Source organism: Aotus nancymaae, unplaced genomic scaffold (assembly GCF_030222135.1).
Source record: "Aotus nancymaae isolate 86718 unplaced genomic scaffold, 86718_ANA_hifiasm-v0.15.2.pri h1tg000011l, whole genome shotgun sequence".
Classification (NCBI taxonomy): Eukaryota; Metazoa; Chordata; class Mammalia; order Primates; family Aotidae; genus Aotus; species Aotus nancymaae.
In genome coordinates, this window is record NW_026988422.1 from 22079348 (window position 1) to 22092964 (window position 13617).

Here is a 13617-nt window from a genome sequence, read left to right on the forward strand (position 1 = left end):
GCATGATCTCGGCTCACTGCAACCTCTGCCTCCTGGGTTCAAGCGATTCTCCTGCTTCAACCTCCTGTGTAGCTGGGATTACAGGTGTGTGCCTTCATGCCCAGCTAATTTTGTATTTTTAGTAGAGATGGGATTTCACCATGTTGGCTGGCCTTGAACTCCTGACCTTAGGTGAGCTGCCCACCTCGGCCTCCCAAAGTGCTGGGATTATAGGCACGAGCCACAGAGCCTGGCTGTAGGCCTCTTTAAAAGTGTTATAATTGTGTACAGTTCTTGTCATTATCAGAAAATTCAAAACTGGCTGGGCGAGGTGGCTCATGCCTGTAATCCCAGCACTTTGGGAGGCCAAAGCAGGCAGATATCACTTGAGGTCAGGAGTTCGAGACCAGCCTGACCAACATGAAGAAACCCGTCTCTACTAAAAATACAAAATTAGCCATGCGTGGTGGTACATGCCTGTAATCCCAGCTGTTTGGGAGGCTGAGGCAGGAGAATCGCTTGAACCTGGGAGGCAGAGGTTGCGGTGAGCAGAGATCTCGGCATTACACTCCAGCCTGGGCAACAAGAGTGAAACTCCATTTAAAAAAAAAAAAAATGTCCAACTGTGGCTCCTCAGGGTTCAGTACCATGTTACAGAGGATTGATAATTAGCTGAATGTCTGTATCTCTATTCCTGAACAATCTGCTGACTATCCTTCTCCTTTCTGTTTTCTTTTCCTTTTCTTTTTCCTGTTGCAAGAAATAGAAACAAAGTTTTCTGTGTTCTCCCCTTCCTTATTAAGGAACTGATTAATACATGTTGTTGAGGAGAAGGATGGAAGATGGAGAGGGATTTCTCCTGTCTGACTGTTCTAAAAATGATCTATTCTAAGGAACCACTGGTCTGCATTAATGTATTAAACCCTAAGCAAGCAGATAAATTCTGAATCTGATTTTACTAAGGAATCCTTACAAGCCCTTCCTGAAGTGTTAACTTCAGGGAACTATGGGCTACAAGAGGGTGTGTACATTTGTATGTGTAAGAGGTTTCATTGTGAAGATGTGTGCTCATGAGGGAGCACTGCGGGGAAGATGAGAAGAGGGAGTGGTAAGAAGGGAGGGACTCAGTCTTGGACACGGTGGCATCAAAGATGAAAGACTGCCTCTAGGTGTTTATGTTTTCATAGAGAAGTGTCTTTATGACATGGTACTTGTTTTGGTTTTTTTATCCCAAGATCGTACAGCTATTGAGCTCAGCAAGGTTTTTTTTTTTTTTTAATGTGACTGGTTACTGGCAATCAGCAACGTTTCTTTGAAGAAAATGCAGGTAGGAACTCCACTCTTTCTAGTTCTCTCAGCAATTGAATTTTTAAACCAACTCTCTTGTTTTCCTCTAAGTGGAAAGAGTCCCTTACAGGTTTTTAAGAGTTCTCTTTTGCTTAAGAGAGAGAGTGAGAGGAATGAATTAGGGTGAGGGCTTCTTGTTTTGTGCTCTGCCTCAGTTTTCTTTTGTTAACTTCAGGATTAAGAATAAATGAGATGGCATTAGATGAATAAATGAGATGACATAAAACTTAGTGTATTTATTGACCAATTAGTTAAGGCCCTTAATATATGCCTGCTCCCTTGTTAACTTACACCTTGGGCCTTGTTAAACCTACGATTTTGCAGGAAAAACAAAACAAAATATAAATACATCTAAAGAAATGGAGAATTGGTCCGTAAAACAAAATTTTAATTCAACAAATGTTCTATGACTGTTCTAGGGATGATTACAGTATTTTCCAACCGTCTGGGCTGGCACAACATGGAACTACTACTTTCTCAATTTCAGAAGCGTCTTACATTTGGCATACAGAGGGAGCTGTGTGACCTGATTCGGGTATCCTTACTGAATGCTCAGAGAGCCAGGGTTCTGTATGCTTCTGGCTTTCTTACTGTGGCAGACCTTGCTAGAGCAGATATTGCAGAGGTGGAGGTGATTCTGAAAAATGCTGTGCCTTTCAAAAGGTAAGAAAATACCTTTACCTACATGGGATTATTAAATTTAAAAAAATCATGTCAATTTTTAAATAATAATGTATTACAGTATTTTTCTCTTAAATAATCTTATGATATACTTGGTGTAAGTAGAAGGAAATATGGCTACTTTTTTCCCCTTGAGGATTACTTTTTATTTTGTATATTTAAAAAATAATACATGACTTAAAAACATTCCTAGTAGAATGGCTGAGTGGGGCTGGGCACGATGGATCACACCTGTGATCCCAGTACTTTGGGAGGCTGAGGCTGATTGCTTGAGCTTAGGAGTTCAAGACTAGCCTGGGCAACAGAGCAAGATCTCATTACTACTAAAATTTAAAAAAAAAAAATAGCTGGGCGTGGTGGCATGTGCTTGTAGTCCCAGCTACCTGGGAGTGTAAGGCTGGAGGGTTGCTTGAGCCTGGGAGGTCGAGGCTGCAGTGAATCCTGATAGTGCCACTGTACTCCAGGCTGGGTGACAGAGTAAGATTGTGTCTCAAAAAAAAATTACTGAGCAAAAGTTTTGTATCAATGCCTTCTGCTTTGATGGATTTTGATAATTTTAATGTGATTTCATTATACATCTGGGGCTCATCTTACACTTTCTTTAGGCAAGAACATTTTAGAATACATTCTTCTGAAATGTTCTTTGGAATGCTAGTTCCTCAAAACAATTTGTGAGAAGATTCCTTGATTTTTTTTTTTTGTCTGTGTTTATGTCTGAATAACCATTTATTGAATGGGCTAGATTCAGTATATAAATCAAGGAATAGCTTAATTATTTTTTCTACCACTGTTTTTTTGAACTCACTCTTATGTGAAATCTCAGGCAGATCCTATAGGTATTTCATTACTTTCAGGTACTAACAACCAGTTTTATTTTCAGGTATTAAACAATTTGTTCTAGATGGAAGCATCAATTTCATTTCCAGTTCAGTGTTTCTTCCCTCCCACTCATTTTAAACCTGACTCCCGGCTCTGAGACCTTAACCTGTGTGGGAAGGGATGGGATATCTCTTCCCCATGGAAGATAATTTTTCCACAGACCAGGGGGTGGTGGGGGTGTGGTGTGGAGGTGGGGGTAGTGGGGTGGTGGAGATGGTTTTAGGATGAAACAATTAGATTCTTACAAGGAGCACACAACCTAGAGTCCTTGCATGTGCAGTTCACTATAAGGTTTGCTGCAGCTGATCTGACAGGGGGCAGAGCTCAGGCAGCGATGCTCACTTGCCTGCAGCTCACCTCCTGCTATGCGGCCCAGTTCCTAACAGGCTGGGGACTGGTACTGGTCTACAGCTAGGGGGTTGAACTTTTAACTGACCACTTGGAATCTGTCCACATTTGCACGGTTTAGAGGTCAGCCAGAGATTTGGGCAGAGTTTATCTGAAGAATTTGGAGTTGTTCTTCTCTAGTTATCTGTTCTTGACTGTCTTCAATTTCTAAATAATATAGTTACTTTTAGCTCTCTTCTGACTTCTGTCAGTCATTGGACTCCAGGTTTTTATCTGAGTTTTTAGCCAACCTACAGGGTGCTGACTGGGCCCTGCCTTCAGGTAAAAAGTGAAAATTCACCCACTGCCATTTCTTTCTTCCAAGTCTCAATCCCCCTCCAGTTTCTGCTTTCTTTTTTCATTTTCTAGTCCCTTCAAATATTCTGTCCAGAGTTTATACTGTGTATTGTGTAGAATGATTTGTTTTCTTTCTTTCTTTTTTTTTTTTTTTTTTGAGACAGAGTCTTGCTCTGTCTCCCAGGCTAGAGTGCAGTGGTGTGATCTTGGCTTACTGCAACCTCTGCCTCCTGGGTTCAAGCAATTCTCCTGTCTCAGCCTCCCAAGTAGCTGGGACTATAGGCACATGCCACCACATCTGCCTAATTTTTGTATTTTTAGTAGAGACAGGATTTTACCATATTGGTCAGGCTGGTCTCGAACTCCTGACCTCAGGTGATCCACTCACCTTGGCCTCCCAAAGTGCTGGGATTACAGGTGTGAGCCACCATGCCCAGGCTTTTTTTTTGTTATTTTTTTAAATGAGACAGGGTACTGCTCTGTCGCCCAGGCTGGAGTATAATGGCATGATCTTGTCTCACTGTAATGTCTCCTAGGTTTGAGCGATTCTCATGCCTCAGCCTCCCAAGCAGCTGGGATTACAGGTGCCCACTACCACACCCAGCTGATTTTTTTGTATTTTTAGTAGAGACAGGGTTTCACCATGTTGGCCAGGCTGGTCTCAAACTCCTGGCCTCAATTGATTCACCTTCCTCAGCCTCCCAGAGTGCTGGGATTATAGGCATAAGCTACAGCACCTGGCTGGATGTTTCCCAATGAATGTTTTATGGCCTTCACTTTTTTAAAGGCTTCTACTTAAAGAATCTGTCTTAGCGAAGCCTTCCTTGATTATGCCATTTAAAAACTACAGAACCACCCACTCCTTTCTTGTACCTAATTTTTGTATACAACTCTTATCACTAGGTAATATAGAATGCACTTTAAATTGTTGTTTATTTTCTGAATTCCCCAGCTGGAATGTAAGTGCCATGAGAGCAGATACACCTCTCTCTCTTCTTCATTGTTATTTTTCAGTTCCTACAACAGCTCATATTGAATGTTTAATAAATATTTGCTGTACAAATGAATGAATTCATTTCTGTCTTTTCCCATCTCCTTGTGTAGTGCCCGGAAGGCAGTGGATGAGGAAGAGGAAGCAGTTGAAGAACGTCGGAATATGCGAACTATCTGGGTGACTGGCAGAAAAGGTTTAACTGAAAGGGAAGCAGCAGCCCTTATAGTGGAAGAAGCCAGAATGATTCTGCAGCAGGACTTAGTTGAAATGGGAGTGCAATGGGATCCATATGCATATTCTAGTACATGTTCATTGACTCAGAGTGAGTCAGAAGTAAAGGAACACACATTTATATCCCAAACTAAGAGTTCTTATAAAAAATTAACATCAAAGAACAAAAATAACACAATATTTATTGATTCTTATATTAAGCATTCACCAAATATAGTGCAAGACTTAAATAAAAGTAGAGAGCATACAAGTTCCTTTAATTGTAATTTCCAGGATGGGAATCAAGAACATCAGAGACATTCCATTTTCAGAGCAAGAAAACGGGCTTCTTTGGATATAAATAAAGAGAAGCCAGGAGCCTCTCAGAATGAGGGGGAAACAACCATTAAGAAAGTTGTCCAGACTTTTTCAGAGAAAACAAAAAAGTCACCTTTGAATTTCAGTTCAGAAAAGATGAGTAGAAATTTTCGATCTTGGAAACACAGAAAGCGTCTAAAGCAATCCAGGCACAGCAGCCCCCTGAAAGTCTCTGGAGCATGTAGAATCAATTTACAAGGACAGACTCTGTCTAATTCTATGCTTTGTGAAGACTCATTTAGCTTAGATGAGAAGAATGCAGAATGTAGAAGTTCAGGGCCATTTGCTAAAAACATATATTTGAGTGGTGTGGGAAAAGATGACAAAACATCATTCGCATTACAAATAAAGCAAAGTTGTTCACTAACTAATGATAATTTTGTGGAACATTTCGTCTCAGGATGTCAGAGTAAAAATGGGACCTGTCAGGCCACTAGTGTGGTTAGTGAAAAAGGCAGAGGCGAAGCTGTTAAGGTGGAAAAAATAAATGAAGTGCTGATACAAAATGATTCAAAAAGCCAGAATGTTTATGTGAAGCACCATGACACCCATCCTATTAACCGATACCCTCCAAAGCAATCTAATGAACAGACAAGCACTTTTACCAAACAGAAAAATCTAATAGAGAAACAAATGCCCTGTGAGGCAGTCAGTAGTTATATAAATGGAGACTTAAATGTTATTACTGTCAATTGTGAAATGATAAAGCTTAATACAGAGGAAAATAATCCAAGTCATTTTCAGGCATTAGGAGATGATATAAGCAGAACTGAGATACCCAGTGGAGTATTTCTATCAACTGGAGCACTTAGCAAATCAGGAGGCCAGCATGAGAATTTTCTAAATATTTCTAGACTACAAGAAAAAACAGGTGATTATACAACAAACAAAACTAAAAATAATGCTGCTGACTCAGGTTTAGTCCTCTGTGATTTTGAAGATAGTTTCTACCTGGATTCTCAGTCAGAGAAAATAATACAACATATGGCAACTGAAAGTGCCAAACTAGGAGCAGAGAACACCAGCCTGGCAGCAGGGATAATGCAGAAGAGCTTAGTCAAACAGAACTCGATGAACTCTTTTCAGAATGAGTGTCACATTACTTTTCCTGCTGAACAGCATCCTCTAGGAGTGAAAAAGATAGATCATTTGGACCTTAAGACTGTAGGTCCTATGAAACAAAGCATTGATTCACATGGGTTTAAGATCCTGACTCCAGAAAGCCCAATTTTTCATTCTCCGATACTATTGGAGGAAAATGGTCTTTGTTTTAAAAAGAATGAACTTTCTGTTACTGATTCCCAATTAAATAGTTTTCTTCAAGTTTATCAAACACAAGAAACTGTGAAACCAGTTACACCTGTAGTTTCCCAAAAGAGAACTCCCACTGGTATAGAAGGAGAATGTCTTCCAGTTCCTGAAACAAGTTTGAATATGAGTGATAGTTTACTATTTGACAGTTTCAATGATGACTATCTAGTAAAAGAACAACTACCTGATGTGCAAATGAAAAAACCCCTTCCTTCAGAAGTAGCATCAAACCATTTTAGTGATTCTCTGTGTCTACAAGAAGACCTAATTAAAAAGTCAAATGTAAATGACAATCAAGACATCCACCAGCAGTTGACTTTTTCCAGTGATGAATCTATTATATTTTCAGAAATGGATTCTGTTCAGGTGGTTGAAGCTTTGGACAGTTCAGATATATTTCCTGTACAAGAGAAACATCGTACTGTAATATCTCCTAGAGCATTAGAACTGAGTGATCCAGTACTTGATGAGCACCACCAAGGTGATCAAGATGAAGGAGATCAAGATGAAAGGGCTGAAAAATCAAAATTAACTGGGACCAGGCAAAGTAATTCATTCATGTGGTCAGGGGCATCATTTGTTCTAAGTCCAGGACTGCAAATGATTTTAGATAAAGGGTCCAGTCCTCTAGAAAATGAAAAGCTAAAAATGACTATAAACTTGTCTAGTTTGAATGGAAAAAATACAGAGTTAAATGAAGAACAAGAAGTTATTTCAAACTTGGAGACAAATCAGGTGCAGGAAATTTCATTTTCTTCTAATAATGAAGTAAAAAATAAGATTGAGTTGCCAGAAAACAATGCCAATCATGGTGAAACCTCATCCCTCTTACCTCATAAAGAATGCTGTATAGTTGATGATAATGGTCTCATTCCTCCTACACCCATTCCAACATCTGCTTCTAAGCTGACATTTCCGGGGATTCTTGAAACACCTGTAAACCTTTGGAAAACTAATAATGTTTTACAAACTGGTGAAAGTTATTTACTTGGCTCACCTTCAGATATTAAAAACCACGATTTAAGTCCAGAGAGAAATGGGTTCAAAGAAAACAGCCCTATTAGTGACACAAGCTTTTCACTTCAGTTATCACAGGATGGATTACAGTTAACTCCAGCCTCAAGCAGTTCAGAAAGTTTGGCCATAATTGATGTAGCAAGTGACCGAAATCTTTTTCAAACATTCATTAAAGAGTGGCGATGCAAAAAGCAATTTTCCATCTCACTGGCTTGTGAAAAGATTAGAAGTTTAACATCTTCTAAAACTGCTACTATTGGTGGTAGGTTTAAGCAAGGTAAGATTTTATTTTTATTTTTTTCATATTTATGAACTAGTCAGTAGACTGAGATAAGAGATTTCTCAGTGTTAGATATTAGATATAATCTATTCAAATTGTAGTCTGTATGGATTTATGTGTAGAACAGCCTTATTTATTCAGCACACCTAAGTTAATAATGGTAGTTGCCCTCCAGTATAAGAAGTACATGTAATATATAGTAGAATAAAAGTTTACAAAAATAAAGACAATATTTATTTTGAATATGAATGTGACATTTCTTTTATGGTATATTAGTGTTGTAACATCATGGTTTTTATTAATCATCAGTGCTCATGAATTCTTTTCTTTTTCTTTCTTTTTTTCTTTTTGAAATGGAGTCTTGCTCTGTTACCCATGCTGGAGTACAGTGGCATGATCTCGATCTTGGCTTACTGCAACCTCTGTCTTCCGGGTTCAAGGGATTCTCCTACCTCAGCCTCCCAAGTAGCTAGAAGTACAGGCATGTGCACCATGCCCAGCTAATTTTTGTATTTTTAGTACAGATTGGGTTTCATCATGTTGGCCAGGGTGGTCTCAAACTCCTGACCTCAAGTGATCTGCCCATGTTGGCCTCTCAGAGTGCTGGGATTACAGGCATGAGCCACTGCACCTGGCATCATGAATTATTTTGTATTGAATTATAATATTCTTGTTTGCTTATGTAATACAAAAGTACGTTGCTAATAGGAACTATGTTCTTCACAGTGTACATTAGCTACATTTTCCAAGACTTATCTCAAGTAGAACTTAGACCTCCATTGATAGTCATGAATTGTATACTGAAATGTTGCTTCCAAAACCTTGGGGAGCTCTTCCAGGTGTTGAGAGTTGAACCTTTTGGTCAAGTAAGGCTATGTATGAACTGTTTTATTGCATGAACTCTGCATTCTGGATCATGATGACTAGTTATAGTCAGCTTGAAAACCTGCTGTGGAAATCAGATGTTTGATTAGATTCATTAAACTTCAATATTTTATGAGTTAATTTGTTCATAAAGGTTTGAGTATTTGTCTGATCTTCAATTCATGGAGCAGATGTGTTAGCCACAACTTTTATGTACTTTTAATGTTGAATAGCACTTTCCATTTTCCGTGCAACAAACAATGGAGCACATTTTCTATATCAGGCTATATAATAGAGGCTAGAGGGATTTAAAAAGTTTACCTAAGGCCAGGTGCGGTGGCTCACGCCTGTAATCCCAGCATTTTGGGAGCCCAAAGTGGGTGAATCACCTGAAGTTGGGAGTTCAAGACCAGCCCGACCAACATGGAGAAACCCTGTCTCTACTAAAAAAACAAAATTAGCCAGGCATGGTGGTGCATGCCTGTAATCCCAGCCACTTGGGAGGCTGAAGCAGGAGGATCACTTGAACCCAGGAGACGGAGGCTGTGGTGAGCCGAGATCACGGCATTGCACTCCAGCTTGGGCAACAAGAACAAAACTGCGTCTCCAAAAAAAAAAAAAAAACAGTTCACCTAAATTTAATGAACATGTACTAGGTTCCTATGTGCCAGTTTTTTCCTGGTACTAGGGATATAATTATCAATAAGACAGACTGATTCTTGACCTTTATAAAATTGCAGATACATTATTTTAGAAAAAAATGTTGACTCTAGATACAAAATTATACTTCTTCACTAAGGAATAACATTCTTTATTTTTCTGGAATTTCTTAGTTAAGAATTGCTGAATTAGCTGCAAAGTTTTTGTAGTATACTAATGATCTTTATTTTTGTTTGATTTCTAAAATTTGAAATGCAGCCTTCCTTTTTTTAAGTTAATACCCATTTAGTCATCATTATAGATTTAACAAATCTTTGGTAGCTTTTTCATAGTGACAGTTACCTTAATTGATGGGAAGCCTGGAGAGATCTTACATACACTTAAAATGACTGTCCAAATAATGCATATTTTAAGATCTGGAAATTTTGCCTATCAAAGATAGTTTTTTTATTATAATTGTTTTAACAATTTATATACTTTTATTTTTAGAGATTTTTAACTATTACACTTTCATTTTATTTAGCTAGCTCACCTCAGGAAACTCCTATTAGAAATTATGGATTTCCTGTTAAAGGCTGTGATGACATCTTGGTGGTTGGACTGGCAGTATGCTGGGGTGGAAGGGATGCCTATTATTTTTCATTGCAGAAGGAACAAAAGCATTCTGGTAAGTAATGAGTATTTGGCTAAGTCATTATGTAATTAATGTAACGTCCATTAGGGTAGTGATCTTGTTTTTTGTCTTGTTTTTTTGAGAATAGTTTCCTGATATTTACCTAGGATTAATTTTTAGAATTTAAAAAATTGTATTTTTTTTTTTTTTTTTTTTGGAGACAGAGTTTTGTTCTTGTTGCCCAGGCTGGAATGCAATGGCACAATCCTGGCTCACTGCAACCTCCACCTCCTGGTTTCAAGCGATTCTCCTGCCTCAACCTCCCAAGTAGCTGGGATTACAAGCATGTGCCACCATGCCTGGGTAGTTTTGTATTTTTTTAGTAGAGACGGTGTTATACTGTGTTGGTCACACTGGTCTTGAACTCCTGACCTTAGGTGATCTGCCTGCCTTGGCCTCCCAAAGTGCTGGGATTACAGGTGTGAGCCACTGTGCCTAGCAAAAATTGTAATTTTTTGGAGAGCAGCTAGCATGTACATTATTGCATATATTAACTGGAATTAATGTTTTAAGAAGCACTTCCCTCCTTCTCCCTGCCTGTCACACGAGGCTGTTAATGCTGTGAGTTTTTCCTCTGAGGGGGCAGTGAGGCCTCAGGGACCGTCTTGCCACCTTCAGGGTTTCCTTTTGAAGACTAAACTATGGCAATTTCTTTTCAGTTTTTTGTCCTCCCACTGAATGGGTCTGAAACTCATCTACAGGGAATGTTGAGATAGAGATCTATAGTAGTTGAATCATACACACTTTGGAGAAGTCTTTGGAATCAACAGGATGTAATCTGGAAATACCCTGTGATCTGACTGTGAGCTGATAGGTTGGTTTTGGACAGGAGCAAAATTAATAAGGAGACATTTTAAAGGATGCTGTATAGTGTCTGTTCCTTAGTAACCATGAAATATTTTCAGTTGTTTTGCAGGAAGATATGTTAGGGTGAGTAGTTACTTAAACTTTTTTTATTTTTGATAGAATAGTATATGTTCGTACTGAATCTATCTTTAAAATTTATTTCCAAATACTTTTCCTGTCTTTGACTCTTCATTCTGGGAAATATAATTTTGTTTTTAGAAGTACTAATGTTTTGTACTTTCTCCCACCTAATTAAGTAGAGCACTAAAAATCTTTTAGCCCAAACCATAATTTTTAGATGATGAAGCACTTCATCTACATTGCTGATATGACCTGGATAAGATGCTGAATTACTCATCACATGGAACCAGACCCTTAGGCTTCTGAGTCTTTTTCAGTCTTTCTACTAAAGATTGCTGCTTCAAATGAATAGATGTAATTTTTAACTTTTTTTTGTTTGTTTGTTTAAAGAAATTAGTGCCAGTTTGGTTCCACCTTCTCTTGATCCAAGCCTGACTTTGAAAGACAGGATTTGGCACCTTCAATCTTGCTTGCAGAAGGAATCTGATGAAGAACGTTCCATTGTTATCTATGACTTCATCCAGAGCTATAAAATTCTTCTTCTTTCTTGTGGCATCTCCTTGGAGCAAAGTTATGAAGATCCGAAGGTTCTATGTCTTATTTAATTTTTATATACTTAAAACAACATTTTTAGTGTTAATTCTTAAGTGAATTGGTATTTACTTGGCTTCAATGATACAGCTTAAGTCTTTAGAGTAGTCATTTATTCATTCAGTAACCTCATCTACCCAGAATAGAATTTCATGCACCAAATACCTCTGTGTAGATAAAAAGAGATGTCACAAATTCTGAGCCCTAAAGTTTATGTCTTTCCTCAGAGATTTTTAATTTGGGTCATAAGTCTTAAGTTTTCTAATAGTAAATTGGAAGTGATGTGAGAACAGTTAGCTTTAGGTCTATGATAGCAGGATGTTTTAAATCTTCATGAGTGTGGAGGCAGAAAATTGGAAAAGTGTGGAACAAAATGTCAAAAAGGATTGTAGTTAGTGGCCATTTAGCATAAAGGCAAATCCCCTTACTGGCTCCTGATAACTTTCCTTTATAATAGCAAAGTATGATGAACTCTTCATAATGATGACTCAGTTAAGAAACATGTTAACTTTTACATCAGACTATTTCATTTCATATTCCCCTATAAAACTTTATTCTTAACCTACAAAAGAAGTAACTGAGACACATAGTAAAGTAGTTGTCAGAATTATGAACAGGGCTTAGATTCTCTTATTCTAATCCAGTTAATGATCTGCTTAATCTGGTATTAGAAACTACAGGTCTTCTAGTCTCATGGGGAAGTTGAAAAAAGCAATCAAATGAATAATTGGATGGTCCTGGCGACAGACCCCCATCCTGAGGGGAAAGTCTAGTTTCCGAAACTCTGGGTATAAACTTTTAATGGTAAAACACTTATTATGCTTCACTTCTCTTGATGTTGAAAGAACTAAATATACCTAAAACCTATTCATAGGCCCATCTTTATTACAGTAGCTTAGCCCAAATTAGCCTTAGTGGAGGAGTCCATCTTCATTTTCAGACACATGGTTTGAATTTGCTGAGATGAACTTGTTTTTCAGGCCTACTGCTGAACTGGATTGGCCAAGCATTGTAGTAATGGAATAGTTACAGCTTTTCTTTCTTTGAAAGCTACTGCTGTTATTGCTACCAAAAATGAGTCCTGTTACAATTATTCTTTTCTTTTCCTTTCTCGGGAAGACCACTGAATAAATATTAAATGAAAATGAGTGAGGTTAGAAATGAGCTTTCTTTTTTTCCCTTGTAATTTAAAGGTACAAAAGTGTCTTTGAAAAAAATCAGGAAAATATTCTTATTGCTATCTTATTCAGGTGGCATGCTGGTTACTAGATCCAGATTCTCAGGAGCCGACTCTTCATAGCATAGTTACCAGTTTTCTTCCTCATGAGCTTCCACTCCTAGAAGGGATGGAGACCAGCCAAGGGATTCAAAGCCTGGGGCTGAATGCTGGCAGTGAGCATTCTGGGCGATACAGAGCATCTGTGGAATCCATTCTCAGCTTTAACTCTATGAATCAACTCAACTCTTTGTTGCAGAAGGAAAACCTTCAAGGTAAAAACCAAGTTTCTGGCATTTTTATGTTATAGACTAGAGACAACATATTTAGCCAGTCTTTATCAAAAATGAGTGAATTACACATTTATGCAAATCCTACCTTTGGGTTGTCTAGTGCTTTTTTCTGTAAAAGGCCAGAGAGTAAATATTTTTGGCTTTGTGAACCAAATGATCTCATCACAGATACTCAACTCTGCCATTGTTGCACAAAAGCAGCTGTAGACAATACCAAAACAAATGGCTGTCTTCCAATAACACTTTACAAAAACATGCATCTAATGTTAGTTTGGCCATAGTTTGCTGACTTCTGGCCCTCTTGTGAAGAAGAGAATTACAAAATGGCATTTATTCAGTTGTTGCTAGTTTTGTATTTGAACTTTATCAAATGATTTTTATTCACACAGAACACATCCTTAATGGATTTCAAAAAGTTAACTTTTCTTTTTGGAACTATTAACAAACATTTTTTTTTTTTCACAGTAAAGGATAATCCTAAGAGTCTGTTTTTTCCCTCATAACAAATAACATGAATTTATTGTGGGGTCTGCTGGCCCAGATTGAGCACCCTGACTCCAGAGAACTTAATGGATGCTTATGGTAGAGATGTGAAGCAGAACAAAGTGGCTTCATTGTGAGGAGAGGACTGAA

General features: G+C 38.1%; 1 protein-coding gene across 11 annotated transcripts in view; it reads left to right on the forward strand.

Moving 5' to 3' along the window:
* POLQ (DNA polymerase theta) overlaps positions 1-13617 on the forward strand; it is a 113800-nt gene that overhangs the window by 50242 nt on the left and 49941 nt on the right. For all 11 annotated transcript variants that reach the window (XR_010342014.1, XR_010342012.1, XR_010342008.1 and 8 more), the window contains 5 exons: positions 1746-1989; positions 4675-7757; positions 9808-9951; positions 11275-11471; positions 12726-12966. Coding sequence is in view for 2 of the 11 variants with exons in the window: in XM_064374686.1 (XP_064230756.1) it covers positions 1746-1989; positions 4675-7757; positions 9808-9951; positions 11275-11471; positions 12726-12966 (3909 nt within the window). In the remaining 9 variants the exon portion in view is untranslated. The remainder of the gene's footprint in view (positions 1-1745; positions 1990-4674; positions 7758-9807; positions 9952-11274; positions 11472-12725; positions 12967-13617) is intronic.